Source organism: Centruroides vittatus, unplaced genomic scaffold (genome assembly GCF_030686945.1).
Source record: "Centruroides vittatus isolate TY-2023 unplaced genomic scaffold, ASM3068694v2 contig_955, whole genome shotgun sequence".
NCBI lineage: Eukaryota > Metazoa > Arthropoda > Arachnida > Scorpiones > Buthidae > Centruroides > Centruroides vittatus.
In genome coordinates, this window is record NW_027122634.1 from 2,858,258 (window position 1) to 2,883,981 (window position 25,724).

Consider the following 25,724-nt stretch of genomic DNA (forward strand, 5'->3'; position numbering starts at 1 on the left):
TTTTATTAAACTATTTTAACAGCTTAAGTCTTTAGGAATATAGTTTAAATTTAAAGTGATTACGATTAAAATTTAAAGAATATAATAATATATCTGATAATTTAGCAATACATGGCATAAATACTTCGGAAATTGTTGTGTATTCATTCTATTATCAATATATTCTTCACTACTTCGAAATGAACTTTGTAAAATTGAAGCCATTACGATTAAAATTTATGGAGATGCATGAAAATAGCAATACTCCTATATGACATATTGTACTACATACTAATTATGATTATTACGAACAGTCTATTAACAAACATGATCATTTAAAATGAATATATTGAAAATATAATGTTTATACTTATTTTGAAGATAGAGGAATATATCGCAATTTTCATTCGCCCCGCATTCCTAACAATCACGAAACTAAGTGCTGCAAGGCGTCAGTAATTTAAAAATTGCCGAAATTCTTTTAAACTATTTTTGTCAATCTGTGTTATTTTTGTGCGCGCGCCCTGTCGGCACTAAGAGGGCCTTTTCAATCGTGCCCATTGTGGATCGGGCAGGCTCACAAAAAGGCGGGACTCAACATATTGGACGAAAATTTCCTGAGATTTCTCGTTCCGGAGTTCCCAGAGCTGTAGCCTGACACCTAAACCGGCTCTGAAACTAATTTTAAGGCAAAAAGTTGATTTAAAACAAACTTCTATTCAAATAAAAAAACGTTACATTATTTTCTGTTGAAATTTTTTAATTTTTGGTAATTAATATTTAGTTATTTTTTCCACTTCAGATTAATTCCATACAAGCAATAAGTTACATATTGAAGTTTTTTTTTCATTTTGGTTTCTCTCCAAATATTATCTTTAAAATTAACTAGATTGTTTGAACACCAAGATCAAAGAACTTCGTTCAAAATTTGCCAAAGTCCGATCCTCCACCACAGCTCGCCAGCACACAGAAAAGACGAGCTTCGAGAAGCTGGGTTGGGAGGTCCACCTTAAAGCTCAGCTTAGCGCTAACTGACAACCATTTACTTCGCTCCCTGTAAAATCATAGTGCTAATATACAGTTCAATGACAATACCCGACGCTCGAGATTTTCTTCGAAGAAAGTCCCGTCATTCTATGCTCACGCGATTTGAAAGTTCGTAGCAGAGGTGGCTATATTTGATTGCAGTGGCGTGCCGTGACATTTGATGATAGGGAAGCTGTTTCTGTAAGAAGCCGACTTCCAGGGGCAATCAGTTAATTGCGCGTCAGTAATGGTCTAGGGTAAATTCGTACATGGATGGTGGCTGTAGAGACAAAGACAAGTATCTGACAAAAACCGTTTATTTTAACATAAAATAAACATACACTATGTACAAAATAGTTTGCTTTAGGACAATCGGCCGTTCGGACGTCCTGAGCGTCGATGTGGTTCTTCGATGGTCGATCGAAGGTGGCCCCGGGACAGTGGCGTTGACGAGTCTGTAAGGCACGGGGAGACTTCGTCTGTTGGAGTCGGGGACACGGTCAAAGTCCGAACTGGCACGGGTTACAGGTTGGCACAATAGACGAGAAATTTTTTTTTTGCGCGTTGATACACGACGTTATGGTTATTCGGAACGTTAACCGAGTGCCAGGTGTCCTCGATTGTCGGAAATTATATCAATCTCCGTTCTTTCTTTCATCCATTTTGATTGGTTGTTCTCTCTCAATCACGCTTCGCGAGTGGTTGGTCCCTGGTTACTAAACGTAACGAGACTCTTACCTGGAAAGTGGGAAAAGTCAAAATCGAAGATGAATTCCATCTTCCATGGATCATAAGACGACTTCCTTCCGCGATTTATTGTTTCTGCCTGGCAGTTTAATATAAACAATGGTTGTCCGACTACAAGCGACTTTTACCTATTTTTTTTAAACTAATAAATTTTTCTCTAAATTAACCGTTTCTTCGCGTCTTTCGTGACGGGTCACGAAAGATACCGTAAGTACCTGTCCGGTCTTTTATGGAAATGACAAAAATAATATTTGTATTTTAGAACTGAAATACATAAAATACATACATAATACAAATTGATACGATACAAACAATGATAGAAAAACTTATTTTTTTAAATTTTTTATAAACTAATTCTATTCGACGATTTTGTCCGCAAAGTCGTTAATTACTTTATCATAAAAGTCGCTGGTCGTCGATCCATCAACGTATTTAAAAGCACTTTTTACATCGAAAGCAACGCTGGCGACGACAATTTTTCCTCCAACCGAGTGTTCCTGGCCAATGTATGAGTTCGCTTCGTGCGTTCAACAGACCCACCGGTAGATGGTACCGTAAATATTAATGATATTAAATCATATAATTCTTTTAGTACGTCTTTGTTCGGATCGACATTAATTATAATGTGTTTTATGTCTAAGAGTTACTTGTCAATATAGTCCGGACACGAATATAAATATTGCGATTCGCTACGTAATTTAGATAAATCAAAAAATTTCCCATAAAATTTACTTAATTTAATGAATTAAAACACGCTCGGAAAAATTGTTAATAATTTTAATATATAAAAACATCTAAAAGTGATAAAAATTCTAAAGATTTTATGTCTGTAAATCTGTCAATATAATTATAATTTTCTTTTAATTATACTGTAATTAAATGTAACTTTGCGATAAAACGTACATAAAAATAACATTGAATACTCTTTATGTGAATTGTTTAAGATTTAAAAAGTAGTCAGATAACTCCCTGCCAGTGGCAAAGAGATAGAATCGTTGGAAGCGTTACGCGTGTGTAGTTTCCACCGGCTAAACCGGCCGAGGTTGGTGCTCTGCAAAGCGCATGCGCCAATGCCCTCTGGCTGATTTACACCATTCGGTTATTCTCGCCGTGAAAGCCATCTCGGAAGCGCTTCCATTCCGCCACTGACATTCGAATATACGATAGTAATCTTATCGTTTTTTCACATATAGTATAGAATTTTTTAATAAGATAGATAATGCAGTTATAAAATATTAATTTTAATTAATTCAAAGTACGTTAAAATATCAAAATTTATATTTTAGAAAATACAAGGGAAGGTCATCGGAAGGTGGATCGGCGCTTCCACCGCTTCCAATGACGGCACGCCACTGCAAACGACGGGTGCAATCTTGCATCATCAAAGACACTTCGTTTCCCATCGTCAGCAATCATCAGAAACAAACGAATCCTTTTCCCCGTAAACTAAACTGACCATATTTTGGTACAATCAAAATGCGGGAGTCAGTCCCCACTTCCTTTTCCCATTCTAAACAAAACTGAATTAGTGGGAGGGTTTCGAACGACGTAATGTACGCGAATTGCCGAGCGGAGTAAGGAAAAAACTGCCAGTGAGGCAGCATTTAAATCGACTTTGTGCTCGCTTATAACGGCACCTTAAATAAAAAAATTCCAAAAAGAAAGATGCGCATTAGAATCGAGAAAGTAAATACTAACACGAATTTTATTAGAAATTATTTCTTATTGTCTGCCATCTACGTGATTTTATTACGTTTATCTGAATAAATTTTCTTTTTAGCGGAGTTTTATTTTTAAGAAATATTTTGCCAAATTCGAGATAAAAAAATTTGTTGAAAAGAAAGTTTCCTTTAAAAAATGCAATTAAAATCCACGGAATATCATATCTATGACGTAGAATGCGTGACGTAACGCGTGACGCATTGCAACGTTCGACTGATTCGAATTCGTTCCATTTCGTATTCTCCGGCGCCATTTTGAAATAGAAAGTTTTCCGGAATTTGCGAGTTATTTTTCCCTCCATTTTGACATTTATCGAACGAATTTTAATAACAAAAGCCTACGAAACGTAGGTAACTTCATATTTTTCGATTAATAATTTATCAAAATTGAATAACTTAATTTAAATTAGAAATGCTTTAAACCTAGATTTGCGGCCTGTAACATTTAATAATTTTATTTATTACAATTTCCTTAACGATATTTTACAAAAAAGGGGACTATTTTAGCATTTTAAACGAAACATTTGCAATAGGTTAATATTCTGACGTATAACTTATGACGTAACGCGTAACGCAATAATTGGTAACGTTCTGCAGATTCGAATTCGTTCCATTTTGTATTCTCCGGCGCCATCTTGAAATAGAAAGTTTTCCGGAATTTGTGAGTTATTTTTCCCTCCATTTTGACATTTTTTGTACGAATTTTAATAACGAAAGCTAGCGTAACGTAGGTAACTTAATATTTCTTGATTAATAATTTATCAAAATTGAATAACTTAATTTAAATCAGAAATGCTTTAAACTTACATTTGCTGCCTGTAAAAATGCAGAATAAGTTTTTGCAATTTTATTTATTAAAATTTCTTAGCAATATTTTCGAAAAAAAGGACTACTTTAGCATTTTGAACAAAATATTTACAATAAGTTAATATTCTGACGTATAACTTATGACGTAACGCGTGACCCAATAATTGGTAACGTTCCGCAGATTCGAATTCGTTCCATTTCGTATTCTCCGACGCCATCTTGAAATAGAAAGTTTCCTGAAAATTGCGAGTTATTTTTCTGGTTTTAGATTTATATTTTCATAAATAATATTTAACGTTGTTTTCATTTAGCATCGAATTAAATTAATTTATCAGATTATAAATAATATTTGTTTGGATATTGTATTATATTCTTTACAATGAGACAATAAATGCGCTGTATTAGAAAATTATTTTCATATTTAATTAATTAATCAATCATCTGGATCTTTTCTTTTCTTAATAATTAAATTCTTAAATTATTCTAGGAAAAAGTATCATTTTCAAATGTTATAATCGATTTTCCAAAGAAAGGTAGAAACAATTTGGAAACTTCTTGTGCTCAAACAATTAACAAGCAGCAAAACAACAGACAGGTAAAGTGTTTTAATTTTAATTCTATGTTTTAATACATTGATGCAGTAAAAAAACGGTATATAAAAGTTAGAATCTTTTGCCCAGATATGAGTTTATTATTCTAACATGATGCTTGAAAAGTAATGTTATTCATTCACGCATTTCGCTATTCCAGTGAAAGACAATCTTCTAGTCCCTCTGTCCAATGAACATACGATTGCAGATGAAAGATTTATATTAGTCTAATAACTAAGGTCCGGATATTTGGGCGTCGCGCTAACTTCGATTTTTGAAAGGAACAGAGCGTAAAAAGACAAACTAAGTTAATTTTAATGTAGTAGGCCCAATCATTGCCAACTTGTTTACCTCCTAAATGCACCCAAATCGCAAACCAGCCCCAAAACACTGACTAGCACCCAAACAATATATTTTGCAACCAGCTTCCCCCTTTCTTACATTTTCAAAGAATATGTTGACAACTATTTCTTTTTTTGGTGGATTTGTGGGTTCAAACAACCGGACAAGACGACATACACAGGATATGACGAAGAATTGGAGTGTCGGAGCACTTTATGCGGTCCGGCGGGAAAGTGGTGGGTTCAAACAACCGGACAAGACTTTACCCACAGGACATGACGAAAAATTGGAGTGTCGGAGCGCTTTATGCGGTCCGGCGAGAAAGTGGTGGGTTCAAACAACCGAACAAGACATTACACACAGTACACGACGAAGACGGCCTACGTCTGAAACTAGAACAGAAAAGTTCAATAGTGATTACACTTTTTAGACATCAATATCACCTTTAAGAGAGGGCATCTATCCACTAACGTGTATACTGAATCAACGAATAGCCCACTCTACATCCTGCCACAGTCAAATGATCCATTTCGTTATAAATTGGCAGCGTTTAGTGCCTTAGTCAGAAGAGTTTTTACTTATTGCGACAACGTTATGGACAGGGTTAACGAAATCGACAGGATCATGCAAATAGCAGAGATTTTGGGCTACAGAAAAAAACGTAATTAATGGTATCGTGAGGAAGTTTGAAATGAGTGACACAAGAACCTCTAAACAAAGACCTAGTGAATATACTAAGTTTACATCAACAAAAATGTAAGAGGCGTTATGAAGGAGATTGCGGACATTAAAAATCAACATTGATCTTAAAGCGAGTCCCGAACCTCTACAAAATTCTAAGAACTGATAAAGGGGAGATTTAGAAAGAGGATACAGCTGGGGTCTATAGGATCCCTTATGAAAACCAGCAATTAGGATTAAAACAGGAGTATATAGGGGTCACAACGAGAAACCTAGGTGTAAGAGTCAAAGAACACAAATATGATGTGAGGAAAAGTTCGAACACAACGGTACTGGCCCAGATGGCCCAGGCCGAAGGATCCGTCGTTGGATGGGAAGAGGCGCAAATCGTCAGACAAATATATTCCCCAACTTAAGCAAAGACGGCGGAAAAAATGAAAATTTACAAGAGTAGACTCGATAATAGATGCATTAACGCCAGGGACGCGGAGGGATTACCGTCAGCTTGGAAGTTTGCAATTAAGAGACTTACAAATGGCTCATGATTTGTGACGTGTTTCGTATTTGGAGAACCTTAATATTTTATTATCTGTTAAATGGTGTTAGCTTGTACTAATAACTTTGGAATTGTTATGTGTCTGTTATTTTACATTTGTGTATTTTTTACGCTTTAATTCTCATTTTAATTAGTTTCTCCGTTGTCGGTATTTTTGAATTTAAATATGTTGTGTTCTATTCTATGGAATTATTTTTTGTTCGTCAATTTAAACCTGAAGATGATCTATGGAATAGATCGAAAACGTTAGTTTTCTTAATTAAAAATTCCCTCGGCTACTTATAAGGTGGTGGTTACTGGAGTAGCTACATATTCAGAGGCTTGGAAAATTGAATCGGTTCGTTTTCTTGTTCATGGGAAGATTTCTCGCGAAATGTATTTTGAATATTTAATTAAAAAATATGTTTTAGTATTTTGATTTAAAACCTTACTTAATAACAATTTATTTTAGATTCGAGGCATTTAAACAATAAGATATTTGATTTAATAAATCTTATAATATAATCGAGATGGGTTGATAATAAAAATGATAATAATAATAGTAAGTGCAGGGCTTAAAGGGTTAGGAATTGAAAGTTGAAATTTGGTACACAGTTATTGTACGCCATGCCAATGCATCCTAAGAAGGGATTTTTAGAAATTTTCTAATGGGGAGGAAGAGGGTTAAGGATTACTCTGAAGAATTTAGCTTCTACTGTACTATTTTAGACGCGGTATTTCGCGTTTTTGCGAGAAATCGAGCATCTTTTTAGAACCATCTAAAAATTTTCTAATTATTCTGGGAAGAGGAGAATCTAATTCTTGCACCCAGTGAAAACGAGTAAGATCGCCTATAATCTAATAATCTTAATCTTTGCTATCGTTACTTTTTTCCTAGCAACGCCGGGCTTATCTGCTACTACAATTATAAATATAATAATAAAACAAATAATAATAAACTCGCTTTTTCGTCTGCAAATCGGTCAATCACTTTCTTTAGATCAAGTTGACAAGCTATTGTTTTTTCAATTGATATAGTCAGGGGCGAATCTAGATTTTTCGGGGCATTGGGCTTATTGAAGTCCAATTGAAATCCATTTTTTGTTATTACAAATAATACTATAAATTATCATTATTATATTACTATTAATATTTTTACTATACGATAAATGCTCATTGTTAATGAAAAAGTATTAAAAATTATGATGATAATTCCATTTTTGTGGGCCCTTGACACTTGGAGGACCCAGGGCTAAGCCCTATTAGTCCCTACGTAGATCCGCTTATGAATATAGTAACCAGAGTTAGTGTTGTGACATGCTGCCGCTTAAATAAGTTTTGATTAATTTTAGTTTTGAAAAACTTCGTTCTGCTGTCGTTTTCATCGCCCGTAAAGTTAGACCAGGAACACACATGCGTAAAATTGTGTGACAGAAAACTGAATCAGAAATCAGCTTTCAGTTCAGTTTCTGTTTTACGCTTTTATGCCAGAACACACATACGTAAAAATTCTGGCCGAATAGGAAACACCACTGCCACCAACAGTGCTAATTTTATTAATTTTTTCCTCTCATATAGGCTATCTATCCCTTTGTACCTTCCATTTTATCTCCACTTCCTCTGCTATAATATAGAAAATTTAAATTAATAGACTTATATTCCGAATTCAAATAAAGAACGTGTGATCTAAATACTAGGCCTATATGTCGATTCTACTAGACCTACCTGTTGTTTGAAATTTTGCAACTATAGCCATCCATAAACGTTGTTTAAATACAGTGTCTTTATGCATGACACTTATGCGGTCGAACGGATTCAATAAACTCCTCTATTTCATTTATTTTTCGTTTTTTCGAGACCGTTACAATTGTAGGGTTAACCCTCATTGCCGCCATTATTAGAATAAAAACCACGTGTCTACTTTGACGTCACAGAAAAGACTTCTCTTTATTGGTGGAATTTTGGCGTAAAAATTTTACGGCATAAAAAGTAGAGACATGCTCTACTCTTTTTTCAGTTCTGTTTCAGCCAAAATTTCAGAAAAATTTTTACGTTTTCTGTTTTATGATAGATTTTACGATAAATTTTACGCATGTGTGTTCCTAGCCTTAAAAAAATGAGGCATGCTGTAATAATATCGGATAACCTATTAGAGGCTGCGATGTGAAATGAAAGTAATTCAGCAATTTCGCTTATAGAAGCAATTTCTTTTACCTGACTATAAAAACACATTTTAAATCGAAGCAGTTGAGGTCCAAAACTAGACGAATGTCGAAGGGATATGCCAATTATAACAATTCTGATTGTTCCGGAATATTTTTATCAGATGACGTGACAAGATATGCAGGCGATAAGCACTTGAAAACTGTACATAACTGTCCAACGGATTCAAATCTAATAGTTAATTGATTAATTATTAAATCCAAAAATTTTTTACAAATGTTTTTACAAGTTTTTATTTTGCCATTTCTAACTTGACGCCCTCGTGATTCGTGCGCCTGGAGCAGTTTGCTCCAATTGCTCCACGGTAGCTACGCCTCTGATCTGGCTGCTTTACACCATTCAAATATTTTCGCTGTGGAAGCTGGTTTCGTATTCGACAATACAGCGCTTCCATTGGGAATGCGTATACGATTTATATTCGAATATAAAATAACAATCTTATTGTTTTATTCACATGTAGTATAGAAATTTGTAATAAGATTGCTTCTAACTAGCCTATTATATGTTCGGCCAGGTCCACGACGAAGCGCCCGAGTCGTAAAGGACTAACACCCGAAAATTTTCGACCCGTCCAGATTAGATACCGTCATTAAAGGCGTGTCATTAAAGGTTAATTAAACTCGCAATAAAATTTTTTCGCGCGGGTAAAAATTTTTCAAAAAATTTGGAGACTTAGAAAACATCCGAAAAATCAAAAAAAAAAAAAAATTTTTTTAGGGGTCCTAAAGGACCCCATTTTTTGTAACGCTATACAACTTGCCCGAGATATCTCGGGCTAAGAGCTGAACGCGTTAAGTGTTGATTTGACTTCCGTAACGACAGCGAATGGAACAAAACGTCACGTAAAAAAAATTAATTGCAAACTCCAACCAAGTTTAAAACTGGCATTATATATTTATACGAATTGATATTATTGCACGATCCAGAGTGTGTGTAGTTGGAGAATTCCTTGCCGACGAGGAATAAACTTGGACGGACTTGTATACAACAACGTGAAAGAAGTTCATATCACCAAAACTCAATTGAAAGAAGTTTTAATTCTTATCAAAAATTTCATTAAATAAAAAAACTGAATTCAAAGGAAATATAATGTAATATTCTTGCAAGTATGTTGATTATTACGTAGTAAGAAATATTGACATCGTAACGTAAAACTAAAATTAAAAGTTTCTTGACTTAAATGATTTCTATACAAGACTGGAAATTCTGGTAAGTGGTATTTTTTGAGAGTTTATACTTCTCATCTGTTTCGGTATTCCAATGATTGTCCATATCAGCCGAAAAATTAACCTAAAATCAAACGATAAAATGTTTTACAATTCCAAGAATTTTATTGAAAATATTATCAAATATATTTATTTAAAAAGGATTTTATTTCTGTAACACGGGTTCTCAAATAGTCACACCTCCAGAATTGTATTATAAAAAAAAAATAAAATTGTTTATAAAATTTAAGTTTTAAACTTTTGCTATTCAAACTATCGACGTTAGAATTTTTTCTTAGTTAAAATTCAAATTAACGTAATATTTAATGATGTAAATATTTGTTGTTTCTACGTGATATTAATATAATAGTAAATTTAAAATAAGAATTCTTAACCAGTTTACAAGTGTTGCTAGCATGGTCCGAGAGCATGCTTAATAGACAGACTGAGCTTTCCCTTATTGCAAGGGGTGCCCAGGCCTATTAGAGGAAGAAGGTACAGAGACGAGGTTTTATAACTTCATATGAAATTTTTGCGAATGGATGAAGAATTCTTTATATGAACAATAATACCCTCAAACACAAGGTTGCACTCGTCAGCGATTTTCTTGGCATCAACTATATTTGTCACATAAAATGGTCAGCAGATCTCTGGACCCAAATCCCATAGAACGTGTGGAATACTGTAAGAAGACGAGTTGCATATTCGAAATTCCAAAATAATACTTCGGAACTTTTTTACATATAATAAAACTTGGATGTGCAAAAATAAATTATTGTATAGAAAATTTTACATCTCGCAATAAACGTTTCATAAAATCTGTTCACTGCATTGTAGAATTAATGAGATAAGGCAAGGATGACATGCGAAGGGAAATCCCTCCCGGAAAAACTTTCTATGGGAGGAAAATTCGAAAGCACCGTTGGCAAAGTGCAATCCTACGAACAACTGCCAGGGTTTAAGTGATTTATTTTTACTCGTTCACTATGGACGAAATTAGTTTATAAGTAATGAATATAGAGAGATTTCCTCTGTCCATAAATTTCATTGTTATAAAATGAGTTTTTACATGGAAATATCAAAGTTCATAAACGAAATTGACGAAAATTGCATATCGCGTAATGATAATTACTAATTTTGTACAAAATATTTTACACTTAGATAAAATATCACAAGAATATCGGATTATACAGGAAATCTTTATTTTGATACGCGGATATATAAATTACTTCATTTTTATATTTGTAATGTTTATGATTTTATTAAATAAAACGTGCCCAGCAAAAATTATATAAACAAAATCTAACACCTTATCTTCGCTGAGAAAGTTTAATTTTAAACAAACGTTTTCGGCCTATTCTATAGGCCATCATCAGGCTAAAAAATCGAATAGTATCGTTCCATAAGAACGATTACAAATATTTAAACTTTAAATTAACAACGGATTAATACAAATATTTAAATATTTGTATTCGTTCTTATGGAACGATACTATTCGATTTTTTAGCCTGATGATGGCCTATAGAATAGGCCGAAAACGTTTGTTTAAAATTAAACTTTCTCAGCGAAGATAAGGTGTTAGATTTTGTTTTTATGATTTTAGTTTATTTGAAACGTTATTAAGATCAGTTCGTTGACCAATATTAAACCGTAATGATGATGAAATTGACTACACTCAATCTTTAAACAACAATTACGTGAATTCAGTTTTTTTTCTTTTACTTGAAATAAGTCTATTCACTAATCATCCTTGGACTGGATAATAATACCTGGATTTGACGAATCCGGAGTATTCGTCATATCCAGGTATTATTATCCTGTCACAGATAGGGTATAATCTCTCTTTCACAAGAAATGACCGAGATCCGTCTCACAATTTTATACATTTTCGTTTATTCTCTCAAAACAATCGACAAATTGTTTCTAAAAATGCTTTAAATTTCTTCCTTACAGCTTCGGTCATATTAGCAGCCTGCATACCAGGACTGTAAAAATAAATTTAAATTTAAATATTTCGTCAATGAATGAAGCGAACTAAGCGAATGCGTAATTTGTCAAAATGGCGCTTACTCGAAAGGCCGTTCGTAAGAGAAACGAGTTTTGGATTTCTAGGCCCTACCGAAGCAACAACGAGAGAAGATCCAGTTTATCTTCAACTTCTTACTTTGCGGAGGACCTCCGAACATTGCGCGCTGGAAATTTGCTTCGTCCTCCAACTCCTTTTCGAACTGACCGAAAGCCTTTCTCAATCCGGCTATCTCGGTCTTGTCCCAATATATCTTGGGGTCGTCCCGCTCTATACTTTCGGAATGACGTGTCGAGGACCCCGAAGAAAACCAACTGACGTCTGGATCGTTCTGAATTTCCGAGGACTCTGACGGAAGTCCTCCAACTTCTGGATCATAAGGATATTCCGACGATTGTGCCGGAAGCCCGCTGACGTCTGCATCCTGTGGAGGATCATTTGTCTCCAACTCCTTTTCGAACTTAACGAAAGCCTTTCTCAATCCGGCTATCTCGGTCTTGTCCCAATATATCTTGGGGTCGTCCCGCTCTGCATCCTGTGGAGGATCATTTGTCTCCTCCACTCTCCGCTCACTCCTGTCTTGAATTGGAGGTCTTCGTCCGAAGATCCTATCAATCCACCTCCAAAAAAATTTTGTCTTTTGACTCATCTTTCTTTAAAATCGCGTAAAACAAGTCTCTTCGATATAACAATCGGAAAACAAAGATATTGTTGTCGCATGTCATCAATTGTTGTCTGTGGAAACGGTTAATTTTAGAAATTCTGTTTTCTACAACTTATGTGGTCTTATACGAGTGATTTATTATAATTTTATCACTCACAAGCCGATTAATTTCATTTTATTAATTTCAAAAATGTAAGATTTGGAGAGAGATCAACAAAATGTTTCAGATTTTGAAATTGTTTTGTATTATGATCGCTTGATGAAAATAAACTTTTGTAAATACTTTTGTATGACAACGATATAGCAGTCTCCTATGTAGCCCCATTGTAGTAAAACGCTAATGATTACTTTCGAATGATTTTCTCCACTGTGCGTGAATTCGTAAATGCTTTATTTTGCATTTCAAACCAGTCTTATGAAGAAATCAGATGGCTTTCAAATCTCCAAACTTCTATATACCACGAATAATCAACCAATACCGACACCATCCGGTGGATAACCGCCCAGAATATCATACTCACTGAGACGCGTTATAGATTCATGGGGCCCAGGAAAATTTAAATTGCGGGGCCTAAGAACCGGCGCAACTAAATGTACAGGTTGTTTACTGCACAATGACGCTAGTTAACGAAAGGCTGACGTGTGGGTGACTTTAAAGTAATAACTGTAAGAATAAACGTCGTGACAACCATTGGCGTAGCCAGGGTATTGTTATGGGGGGCCTAGTAGAGGTCAGCCTGACACAAAATTGATTATTTCAAATTATTTTTCATTAAATTGGAATTTCCATAGGAATCGACAATAACTTAACACACATATAATATGAAACTTCCTTTAATCACACGTTCTCGTAACATTAATATCAAACTCTGGTTAATTTTTAAGGCATTGCTAATCATTTTTTAACCATTCTTTAATATAGTTCACCGTCTTTAATCTAGATCTAGACTTTCAATAGGCAATTCATAAAATCGGTTAAACCGATTTAATTGCCGATAATATTAAGATACCGCTACATTCGCCAAGTTCACGATTGTTTTCCATAAAATAATAATGCTTTTTAATGAATCCCGCTTCCTTCAATACTTCATTTACATACTCTTTACTTACTGGGAGACATGGAAGTCTATTATTTCCTACATAATAATAGGAAGTATCCAATGTCGTTACCATTACTAATCCACCATTTGGCAAAAGGTAATTGCTGAAATTTTTAACAGCGAATTTAAAATCTTCTAATGTGACGCAAGCCGATTCTAAGCATAAAGAGGTAAACAACACATCAAACTTTCCTACGTCCGAGGAAATGATGTCTTTTTGCAAGACGTCGCAAGGAATTACTTCTTTTATTTTTTGTCTCAATCGAAGTTTGATTTCATTTATTCCTTCGTCCACGTTTCTGTTAAATAAATAATTAAAATTAAATAAAAGTGATTACCTCAATAAAATATATAACTTATATTTAAAAAATTATAACATTAATATTATTGTGATTAATTTGAAATGCATTATTAATTACAGTTAATATACTTAGGCTACAAACGATGGGATTTTAGAAAGTAATGTTGCTGTTATTACGTTGGAATGTGATAAAATATAGTCCAGACGCAAAGTTTGGAACCATTTTTCTTTCGTTTATTACAATTAACCAACGCGAAGGAATTCACAAAGCAGTATTTAACTCGATACGTAGTTTTTCAAATGTCATAAATTCTAGAGAACAGATTTTGGTATGTATATAGAAATATCGGTAGATAGCCCAGTATAGTGCTATCCGCCAAGGAGGATACCACGCAGGAGATTTTCTAATAAGAAAGTGTATTATTATATTATTAAATTAAGTATGCTTCTAGCTTAAATACACATTGAACGAATAGCCTATCAAATTATAGCTACAATAAAAAGGCTATTCGTTTAATGTCTAATGTACGAAGCACTTATTTATGTGCAAACTCTGAATTACACTGGAGGAGTACAGTATAGTTCAGGGTAAAATTTAATCACATACATGTTAAATATTGAATGAATTATTTCTGGAATTTTATAAAAATTAAATAAATATTTACATAATGAAACATACCGAAATCCTTCAAGTAATACTTCTATCGGCATCAAAGTATCCCAATCCTTCGCCGACGATTCGTTTTTTATCCATTTGCGAACCGCTTCACGATTGTGCTCAGAATAATCAGATAAAACGATTTCCGAGAAATATTCACTTGGGGCTGCCATTCTGTGAACAGTCGGGCCACACCCTACGTCGAGAATTCTCTCGCCTCGAAAGGCTTCTGTTAAAATAAAAAGTCAGCAACCAGTTGAGTAACTTCCTCGGAGAAAATTTTTATATTTAAGAAACAGTAAGTTACATTTGTACGAAGTTAAACTCTGTTTTGCTTAATCTGCTATGAACCATTATTGAAATAGAAGCTTTGTCTTATTAATTAATATTGTGGGAACGCCGGGAGGTAGGACGGAGTCGTACCTCCTTTTTTTCGGCGAACAGGTCGGCAAGACCCACCCCACTGTCACGAATGGCTAAATGTTTATGATATCCCGGCTTGTCGGGATTGGGTAATTATTTGTTAGATCGAGTGGAGGAAGTGTGTGGGTTCGTCGATAAGTTTAAGGCGATATTCGAAATAACGGAACCAGGATTAAAACAAATAACGATTTATTTGACGGATAAACAAAATACAAAAAAATAGATCTACGCTGACGCGTCCGGTTCCTAACCGCGGGGGAGAGAGAGAGTTTACAAATTTCGGGGTCATACCTCTTCTTAGGATATATCGGCTGTAATCGTAGGAGTATGGATGGCAGGAGGATCGGTCGTTCTCCGGTCGTGGAGGTTGGTAGGAGGATCGGTCGTGATGGCTCGTCGTCAGCGGGCTTCGGGGTCCTCGGGTTTCGGCCCTCGATTCTCGACTCGAATCAGACGGGACGTGCGTCTTCTTCGGACCTTCAGCGACTCCGTTATCAGCCTTTTCCTTCCTTATATACTACAGGTCACGTTATCACGTTATCTTTGATCACTAATCGTGATAGTTGGTTAATCGCTGATGATTCGATCTCCATGACTAAGAGTTTGGATCCAGAGAGAAAGGAAGTGCTTTTCGACGGCGGAAGGCTACACATCCTTTGAATTTCGACTTTTCCTACAATTTCCCACGATGGGATTTGAACAACAACAAAAAATTTTGGGCCGGGTTAAACCCGGTCCTCACAATATAAAAAGATAAGAACAACATAATGTTGAGGATAGAGATGAGTTTCTAAAAATACTGTAAACGCCAATGACGAGTAAAATTTTCGAGATATTACACATATCCACTTCTATCTCCCCATCCGTGAACCTTTAATCACCAAAAATGAATAGCATCAATGACCCTGACATACAAGTTATCGAGCGAAATTTTGTTTCTTAGTCTTTAACCCATCTTCAGATATTAAACCAGATAGACGCCAACACAATCATACTTAAATACATATTTTGGAAATCAATTTTTTTATTTACTTTTTTGAGTTCAGAGGGTCTCAAAACATCGATATTCCAGAAGCCCGACGGGTCAATTGTTAAACACGATTGCAATGTTTCATTATAACAGCTGGGAAAGTAAACAGAACATTTTCTTTAATTCTTGAGATGCGCCAAAAACTCTAGCTTCATTTTTCGTCTATTTGTTGTTTAATTAGGAAAAAATGGATTGATTTCAACATATATATTTTCAAATTGCAAAAATGAAAAAACACTCGTTTGTAGAGCCAAAAATGTAAAACACTCCTTACAAAATTCCATATGTGTATGTATTTTATCGTCTATTTTATATTATATCTCAGGACTGGTTAAACCAAAACTTTGAAACTTGGTGGGGTTATTTCTATGAGTTGGAATTCATTCATTTAAACTATGGTAATTACAGGTCAAGGGATGGAAAATTGATCGTAGAAAGGAATCATACGTCATATCTGAAGTGAATTAGACTTAATGAAAATTTTACCCGTATATGGATTTTCAACTTTTTATAAAAGCAGGGATCTAAATGAAGTCTCTTGCCATATTGCAATAAGTAATAATGTAAAACAATTTCAATAAAATCAAATAACACACTGGTTTCTAAACGTTTCCTAGACACCGCCGCTCGGTTCCATAAACTTAAACTAAACGCCCCAACTAGTTTTTCCTTGTGTGGAAGGAGTCTTAGAAAAGTTTTCTATCAACCTCACGCATTGTGTAGTTACTGTACATTATTCTTTACATGTGGAAAACCATCAAACGCAACGTTTCTTTTCCGTTTTTAATGGAGGAAAGAGAGATTATTAGTGATCCGATCCCTCGCCTACGGCCACTGTTCGGTCGGGACCGCTTTAGTGCCCTCTCCCACACCCTTGCTTATTTTCACTCTGTAAATTTACTCACCGCCTTCAGAAAGTGTAGAGCTCACTTTGGAAACACTGATATGGAGCCGTGCATAAATTACGTAAGGTATTTTGAGGTGGGTGGAGGTCAAGGATTTCTTACGATTTCTTACTCAGGGAGTAGGAGGGAAATAGATCTCGTTTGTATCGCATAGCATCGGTTGTATGGCCCCATTATATAGAGTTTTATAAGCTTTATGATTTAATCCCCCGGTGCACCTAGCACATTTTAGCAGCATGTAGTTTATTTTCTTGGCCTTAGCCAAGATGTAATTAATATGGCAACGGAATGTGGTTTCTATTCTCTCTTGTTTTATTTTGTATGACGTTTCTGTTTACACGTGCTAGTCGATCTGTCAAAGTATTTTGCGTCTTTTTGTGAAAATTAAAATTAATATAAAAATGAAGGCAGTGGTGCCTAGTATAACGTACGCCTCGAATAACGAATTACGAAAAATTTTGTAATTTATTAAAAATAAACTAAAATATTTTATGTGCAAATTATTTTGTAGGAAGAAGATTGTTTTTAATCAGAATTTAATAATCTAATAGAGAAAACGTGGGCCATTACGATTTACACAGGTGTTTCTGTATTGGATTTTTTATACTAAATATATTTATACTAAACTAAGTATAATTGAACTAATTAAACATTCTTAGCAGCATGTTTGTAGGAGTTTCTTATAAAGTTTCTTCTTATTTATTAAAATTATTCTTTCATTAATTATTTGATGAAAATTATTAACTGAAGAAAATTAGTGATAAGTAAACGTTATAAAAAAGTTAAAACTAACTTAAAAAAACTAAATTATTAACTTGCGTAATAAAGAAATAAATAGGGTTTCTCAAACGGGATCGCGGTTGTTTTATAACCCGGGAAATATCCCGGGAAATCCGCAAATTTCTTAAAAATTCACGTTTTTCTTATTTTATGTTAAGGTCTGTCTTTTCTTAAATGTATTAAAGACGATTTCACTTAATGAATTGAATCGGAAAGGGCATTCTCGGTAGCAGCAGTTTTAATTAGTTAAATAAGAACCAGATCGAGTGATTGGAGTATTGACCATCTTTGCTTTTTAAAATCTTATTATAAAAATTGGTTAATGTGAGCCTAGGTATACAAAATGGCTGCGCTTCCGGTAACCTCGATGGCAAGTGTTTTTAGAACAGAAATGTAGATGGCAATATAGTAATGATGCCTTCGTATGCAGTTTCCGGCAAACTTCAATAAATTTTTTCTATTTGTGAAAATTTCTACGTAATTCAAAGGTACTTTTTAATGTATATCTTTCACAGCATTATTAATATGATTTCGGAGGTTGCGGAACTTATTAAATTAATTTGAAAAACGAAAAATAATTATATCATTTGATTTCAACACATTTTGTATATCTTAAAAATAATTAATTTTGTCCCGGATCCCGGGACAAACAAAAGACCGGGAAATGAGAAACCCTAGAAATCCGACTTAAATTTTTCTTTGAACTCGAAAAACTTTTTCATAGTTCAACCGAAATTCACCAATCTCTGTAAAAATATGAAGCAACTGTCTGACTATATTCTAAAAAAACCGCACCCAAAAATTTCAAAATACTTCTTTGTTATTAAGTGTCAAAATTAAGCGTTTTTTGAATATATCTTATCTGAGTATTAGTTATATCTTTCAAAACATAATTTAGCACACGACAAGGTTATATTGAACACTTTCCCACCAAAATCATCAAAATGTAACGTGGGAATTTTTTTAAAACCACGGACAATAAAGTGCAAACGTAACCCCAATAGCCTGGGCAAATTATATCATATATAAAATAGCATAAGACCATAAAACCAAAAAAATAAAATATTGCATTAAGAACAATAATATCATTATTGTTACACATATACAAGTATTTATGCTTAAATTTCTTCTTTAGATATACCGCGGAGTCGCGCTTTTATCTCATTCAAATTAAAATTAATACATTCATATTCCATTCTAAAATTTAAAACTTAATTAGTTTGTTTTACAATGTACATTAAGTGTAGGCAATTTATTAAATATCTTAATTTGATTTAATAGCAGATAATATTAAGTATCCGCTAAAGTCACAAACCGGATGCTGTTCATTGTTTTCTATAAGAAAACAATGCTTTTTGATGAATCCAGCTTGCTTCAATGTTTCGTTTACAAACTCTTGACTTACTGTAAGACCTGGAAGTTTATGATTTCCTACAAAATAATAGGTAACGTTCAATATTACCACCATTACTAATCCACCATTTGGCAAAATGTAATTGCTGAAATTTTTTACGGCTGCTTTAAAATCTTCTAATGTGGTGCAAGCCCCTTCTAAGCATAAAGAGGTGAACAACACATCAAACTTTCCGACGTCCGCGGAAATGATGGCTTTTTGCAAGACGTCGCAAGGAATTACTTCTTTTATTTTTTGTCTCAATCGAAGCTTAATTTCATTTATTCCTTCTTCGACGTTTCTGTTTAAATAAATAAGTAAAATTAAATAAGTGAATGAATTACATGTTTATTCACAATACCTATTATAAGTTATTAAATTAAGTATGCCAACGTTATAATGTAAATTACTTTATCATCACGAAAAGAAGTAATATCAACGCTATTATAATTATGATGTAATCGATTTTTATATGTGTGTTATACAAATAATGATAATTTAAGAAAATAATGCTACTCTTTTTATACTCCAATTTGAAAAAATGTAGTACGGAAGGAATAGCCGGAATTAGTTTTTTTATTCGTTGTCAATGATGAAAATCAACAAAGCAGTATTTTAATTAATATGTAAGTTTCTAGAAAATTAAACGTTGAACAGAGCAGATTTTGATACGTGTCTAAGAATATAAATTAATAGAATATATTTTTACCGTACTACACAACGCTACGTGGAGATCTTCTGTATCTCAGGGTAACTGGAGGGATTGCTTTACGTGTTAAGTCTAATGATTCAATCTCTCGTGAAAAGTTGACGATTTTTATATTTTTACTTTCCCGACTGTTAAAGTGACAGAGGAAAAATATTAAAATCGGTGAAATTTTGATTTTTTGGGACTTTTGCATTTTGCTACGTTTTAGTGTTTCGTGGTGATAAAAATATAAAACAAAGGAAAACAATTTTTTACGTATTTTTGTATGCATATAAACGTATAGGCCTGTATTTGCTTTATAGGTAAGACTTCTACGAATTTGACAGGAATATATCAAGCATTGATGTTTGGCGGCTAGTAGCCTACAAAGAAAGGTCGGTCGCCAGGATTGTATTGTCTAAAGCACAGAAAATTAATGGTGGTCCATGTCTGAGCGAACTACGTCTTAAAATAATTTTTTTAAAAATCTAAATTACCGAAATTCCATCCTAGTTCCCATAATCTCCTAACCACAAGCAGAGAAAGTACAAGAGTGTTGCCAATCTTTTCATGAACGAAAATGATATTGTATTTGCTAGTTTTGTGCTAACACTATTTTAAAAGAAAATGCATTTCATGATAGACATATTTCACTGCTATATAAACAATATATAAAAATTTCTACTTAAATTCTTTTATTTCTGCTGCTGAATCTGAAAATAAAATCGGAGATTTTTCTGTACATATTTTTATATCATTTATTACTCTGTATACCATTTATAGTTGTAGTGTAAAAACGTCTTTACTGGGTGCCGTTCCTACAAATATATACTACAACTATTGCTTTTTCAATAACTTTGTTAATCTTGAATTATTAAATTTAAGTATATTAATGTGAACAATGACTTAAAATACTTTTGTTATTTTATAACAACCAAAAAATACATTAAAACTTCTCTAACTCAAATGTCGGTAACTTGAGTATTTCTTTAACTCGGAGAAACGCAGGTCTCAATGGAATAGCATAGGGATTTCATAGGGAATCTCTTAACTCGAATTTTCTCCAACTCGAAGATATTTTTGCCCCTTGGAGCTTCGACTTAGAGATGCTTCACTATCTTAATAAATTCTATACAATATGAAATCAATCAATAAAACATACCCATATCCCTCAAATAATGCTTCCATTCGCATGAAAGTATTCCAATCCTTTGCCGATGATTCGTTTTTTAACCATTCTCGAATAGCTTCACGGTTGTGCTCGGAATAATCGGACAAAATAATTTCCGAGAAGTATTCGCTCGGTGCTGCCATTCTGTGAACAGTCGGGCCACATCCTACGTCCAGAATTCTCTTGCCTCGAAAGGCTTCTGTTAGAATGAAAAGGAATATTTACTTTAGTTTTCAAAATGAGTCAAAACACTAAATGAATTCTTTTGTATTGTTTTACTAGAATAGAAAACTTCAACTCTAAGCTATCTTTAAAATAAAAACATAAAAAATATCCTCGGAGTGCAATAATTAATTTAAAAAATTTCAATACAAATTTCTTCAAATTTTTCTACGTGAATTTTCATGTAAATATATCATTAAAATGTATATTATTTATTTTGATATTTGTATTATTTATTCAGTACAGAAGCAAGTTTATTACATTTTAACCAAATTTAATATAATTTTTATTATTATATTTGAACAATAAAATTAAAATGCTCGGCTAGTAAACAGTTAATCAGAGTGTAATTTGTCCAAAACTGTAATATAATCGTTTTTCTTACAATAAAATTTTCATTATTATTTTGTATTTATACGCAATTATTACAGAATTACAGAATAGAGTTATTCTACAAGAAACACTTTAATAATATTTTCTGTAAGATAATTAGTAGAGCGATAAGCAAGCCTATGTAATGTGTAATTAAAATATAATTTACTTTTTATACAGAATAATTGATTAAACATAAACACGTGTTATTATCCGTTTTTACCTCTGTAGTTATAAGATGTCAATTTATTTGTTTAATAATAGAAATTTTGTGATTTCGTGATTTTTTTCTTTGTCTAATACATTTAGGTGATTTCATTAAAAAGAAACTAAATATTTTCCAATATAATTTGCTATTAAAATTAAAACTTACCATCGCAAAATATTTGATGCAGACAAAATGAAACAAATTCTTCTATTTCTACCATTTTATTGAGAACAGTACTTCGATAATTGTCGGTAAAATTTCGATCTTTGTACAATTTGGAGAAAACATATTTATCTTCAGAGACAATTTCCATTATTGCTGTTGATAACGTACACAAGCGAGTCTAAATTAAAGAGCAACTCTGCATTAAGTAAATATCATTACGAGGAACGGCAAGTAAATTGACAATATAGGCCTATATTTAAATATAATACCAAACGCGATAACTATACAATAAAACATTAAATTGATTTATACAATTATAATAGTACCAATTTTAATGGTTCAAGTCGATTGTGTAGCGAAGAAATCTCTCTTTTCGCAGGTTCAAATAATATTTCAATTATTTGAATATACGAAATTAAACATATAGAAACTTGAAGCTTTAGAAGACACATAAATAATATAATTTCTTTCCAGTCTATTATTTTTATTCTTTTCACAGTTCAACTGAGAAATAACAGCAAACTGGCTTGAAGATATAACTAAATCTTTTTTATAACAATAATCACAAATTATTAAAACGTTTACTCAGTTAAAAATGATGAAATCGCCGCCCTTTTATTTTATGATTTGGCGTTTTCTCACTAAAACAACGATTAAAAAATTTTCACAATATATACTGTGTCTTGTAACCATAGAATTTTAACTGGTTCGAAGTCTCTGGTGTCTTAACTACAATTTTTGTGATTATCCGAAAGGACCATCAGAGGATTCGAAGCAGTTAAAATGCTACGGCTACAAGACACAGTGTATATTGTGAAAACTTTTTATCGTTGTTTTAGTGACAAAACGCCAAATCATAAAATAAAAGGGCGGCGATTTCATCATTTTTAACTGAGTAAACGTTTTAATAATTTGTGATTATTGTTATAACGAAGATTTAGTTATATCTTCAAGCCAGTTTGCTGTTAATTCTGAGTTAAATTGTAAAAAAGATAATAAAAAAACTCGAAATAAATTATATTTTAATGTAAGTCTACTGAAGCTTCAATTAAAGATAATCGTAGGTTATGTCGTCTTTATGGAAATAATGTATGATTTTTAGGCAAAAATATAGAAAATTAATTTCTATTTAAAATTTATTTGAAAATTAAAAAAAAAAAAAATGTAAGAAACTAACATAATCTGGTGCTAGAACAGAATAAAATAAATAAAACTGTGAATTTCAAAAATATGATCATTACTACAATAAATTTAGAAAAGAAGAATGTGACGTATAAATATAATTGCAGTTCTATAAATACAAATGCATATTGTTTGTTTTAAAAAAGTCTTTCAAAAAATTGATAAAAATCCAATACAAAAAAGAAATTTTCAATGAAACGGATATAAAAAAAGAAAGAATAAAAATAGCTGCGTTTTAAAGTCTAGGTCTTTGATTTAGTACGGATATTTGAAAAAAAAAGATGTAAGGATTTTTCCAAAACCTTGTGATAACGAGGAAAGTGAAATTAGTATTCCTATTGTTAAAATAATAAATGTAGAGAGCGACTCGTTCTGAAGACTAACATACAAACATATAGAAATCAATTAAAATAAAAAGGGGGAATATTAATAAATGATAGCAAGGCTGGTAGAATTAAAATCTTGATATAATTATTTAAACATCAGAGAGGGCGATATGATGTCAAGTTAATTGTTGTATTGGAGTATTTTTATTCTATTGTACAATGATACATATGGGTTATCGGAATTTTAGTCTAAATAATATGCTATGTTCCGTCGTCCTTTTTGGTCGTCATATAAGTAATAGTGGAATTATTCTTTTCGAATGTAGTTTATGGCCGATTTTAAGTAAATACCGACAGGAAATAAAGTATGGAAAAAATTAATAATTATTTAATTAATTAAAATTAAAATTAAAAGTTTCTATACTATACTGTTTGTCAAAAGACGTAAATAGCATAATAGACTGAGTATGAAAAATATGTGTTGTGGCGTATATACAGTTCAAAAAAGTTACCAGCTTCCTCGAAATATAAATTAATTTTAAACTATCCATATGTAGAACAAAAATACATACTGACATGTTTCGAATTTATATTTAATAGATTTATATCAGAAAATTATATCTAATTTTACATTATTGAAAGTTTTCAACTTACACGAGACTCGAGAAGTGTTAACAAATGTTTCTAGATTGAATTTCAAGTCAATAGATTACGCAAGCAATGTTGTTATATTTTTAAATGAAAGCGTAAGAATTATCTACTTATCTTCATCTTATCATGTTTAAAGGGGCGTAGCGAAGGAGGACAGACGGGTAAAATATGTCCTGGGTGCTAAGTAACAGTACTGAGATTTCTAATAGATAAATAATAATTTTAAAAATTTGGCCACAAAAATTATGTATTATGCTAATATTAATATTGAAAATGTTAAAAATTCGCCGATTTATTCATCGTTAGTGCAATGTGATAAATTGTGTACAGTTATACGACGACAGTCGAAACTAAATAGTCAGGTGAAATAATGCCAAATGCAAACACTGACCGCGGTGTTTCGATTTACCTGCCGATGCAAATTTACCAACAGTTGCGTGTGAAACTATGCAAATACTTAAAATAAGACTCTAAAACCCATTGTGCTGTTTTCTGGCAAGTAAAATTTAGGGAACAATGCCTAAGTGATCGAAAACGACCTGTTCAAATGTAAGTAGTCATATCCATAAATCGTCATTCAAATTCGAAAAAAAAATCAATTTACTCAGTCTCCTGTTGTCTCCAGTAGGGTCAGATTTAATGACAATTTTAATCGTATTAACATTTACAATTTTATAAAACTTCTCCCTACTTTGAAGATTGAGCTTTTGGCTACGTTGTAATAGTTAAAAATGTAAAAAGCTTTTTAATAAAATATGATAACAACGGCGCCACCAAATGTTGCCTGGAATGTTAAGCAACTCGATTCTGGCCCTTTTTTTAAAATCATTTTATTTCTAATATAAATGTATTTTGAATCACAGCAGATTAGTGATTCCTCTTTGGTATTATATTCAATTATTCGTGTAACAAACCATTCTCGACTGATGTTCATATTCTATTATTGGGATACGTTTGATGACTACCGTATAACTATACATGTAACTGACGTATCTATTAAATGATATTCGAAGGCTTTGACAATTAATCACTGGTGAAATTCTTCTGATGACTATGGTGCTTATACTGTATAACCAGACTTAATTTACAGTGGGTTTTATAAGAACAATAGGACATATACTGTACTAACGTATATATAGTAAATGTAGCCATCACCAGCAGTTAAATGTAAATACTGTTGAAAATTCTTGAAGATATAAAATATATGATTATATACTGTATATATACAGTACTGTAGTCGTCAGACGTATCTTACTAAGAAATAAGTGTGAACTCATTCGAATATTACTAGAAAACGTGTTTTTTTACACCAGTAATTTGATTTTAATACTGAACAGGAATCACTAAGACGGTGTAATTCGAAATGCATTTATATTAGACAGAGAATAATAAAAAATGTGTCAATACTAGATTCGTTACGTGGTTTGCTGCAATTCTAGATAATTGACACGCGGAATAAAAATTCTGTACCAAAATCACTTTGTTGGTTTACGAATTAAATAAAAAAAATCTGTTATTTATTGTGACATCGTTATAATTCTGGGCTGCAATTTTTAATCGTATTTTAATTTAAAAATTAGTAAGGCCAATCTACCAGATTTTC

General features: G+C 32.7%; 2 protein-coding genes across 2 annotated transcripts; both read right to left on the reverse strand.

Moving 5' to 3' along the window:
* Positions 1 to 13,521: 13,521 nt before the first annotated feature.
* LOC136985170 (nicotinamide N-methyltransferase-like) lies at positions 13,522 to 14,778 on the reverse strand. The gene is made up of 2 exons (XM_067282378.1): positions 14,627 to 14,778; positions 13,522 to 13,945 (listed from the first exon to the last, which is right to left on the reverse strand). The coding sequence occupies exons 1-2, from the start codon at positions 14,776 to 14,778 to the stop codon at positions 13,522 to 13,524; spliced, it is 576 nt and encodes a 191-aa protein (XP_067138479.1).
* A 4,196-nt stretch (positions 14,779 to 18,974) lies between these two features.
* On the reverse strand, positions 18,975 to 24,130 carry LOC136985153 (nicotinamide N-methyltransferase-like). The gene is made up of 4 exons (XM_067282361.1): positions 24,125 to 24,130; positions 21,963 to 22,140; positions 20,987 to 21,194; positions 18,975 to 19,437 (listed from the first exon to the last, which is right to left on the reverse strand). Exons 2-4 carry the CDS (start codon positions 22,108 to 22,110, stop codon positions 19,008 to 19,010), a joined length of 786 nt encoding a protein of 261 aa, XP_067138462.1. The 5' UTR covers positions 22,111 to 22,140; positions 24,125 to 24,130; the 3' UTR covers positions 18,975 to 19,007.
* Positions 24,131 to 25,724: the final 1,594 nt, after the last annotated feature.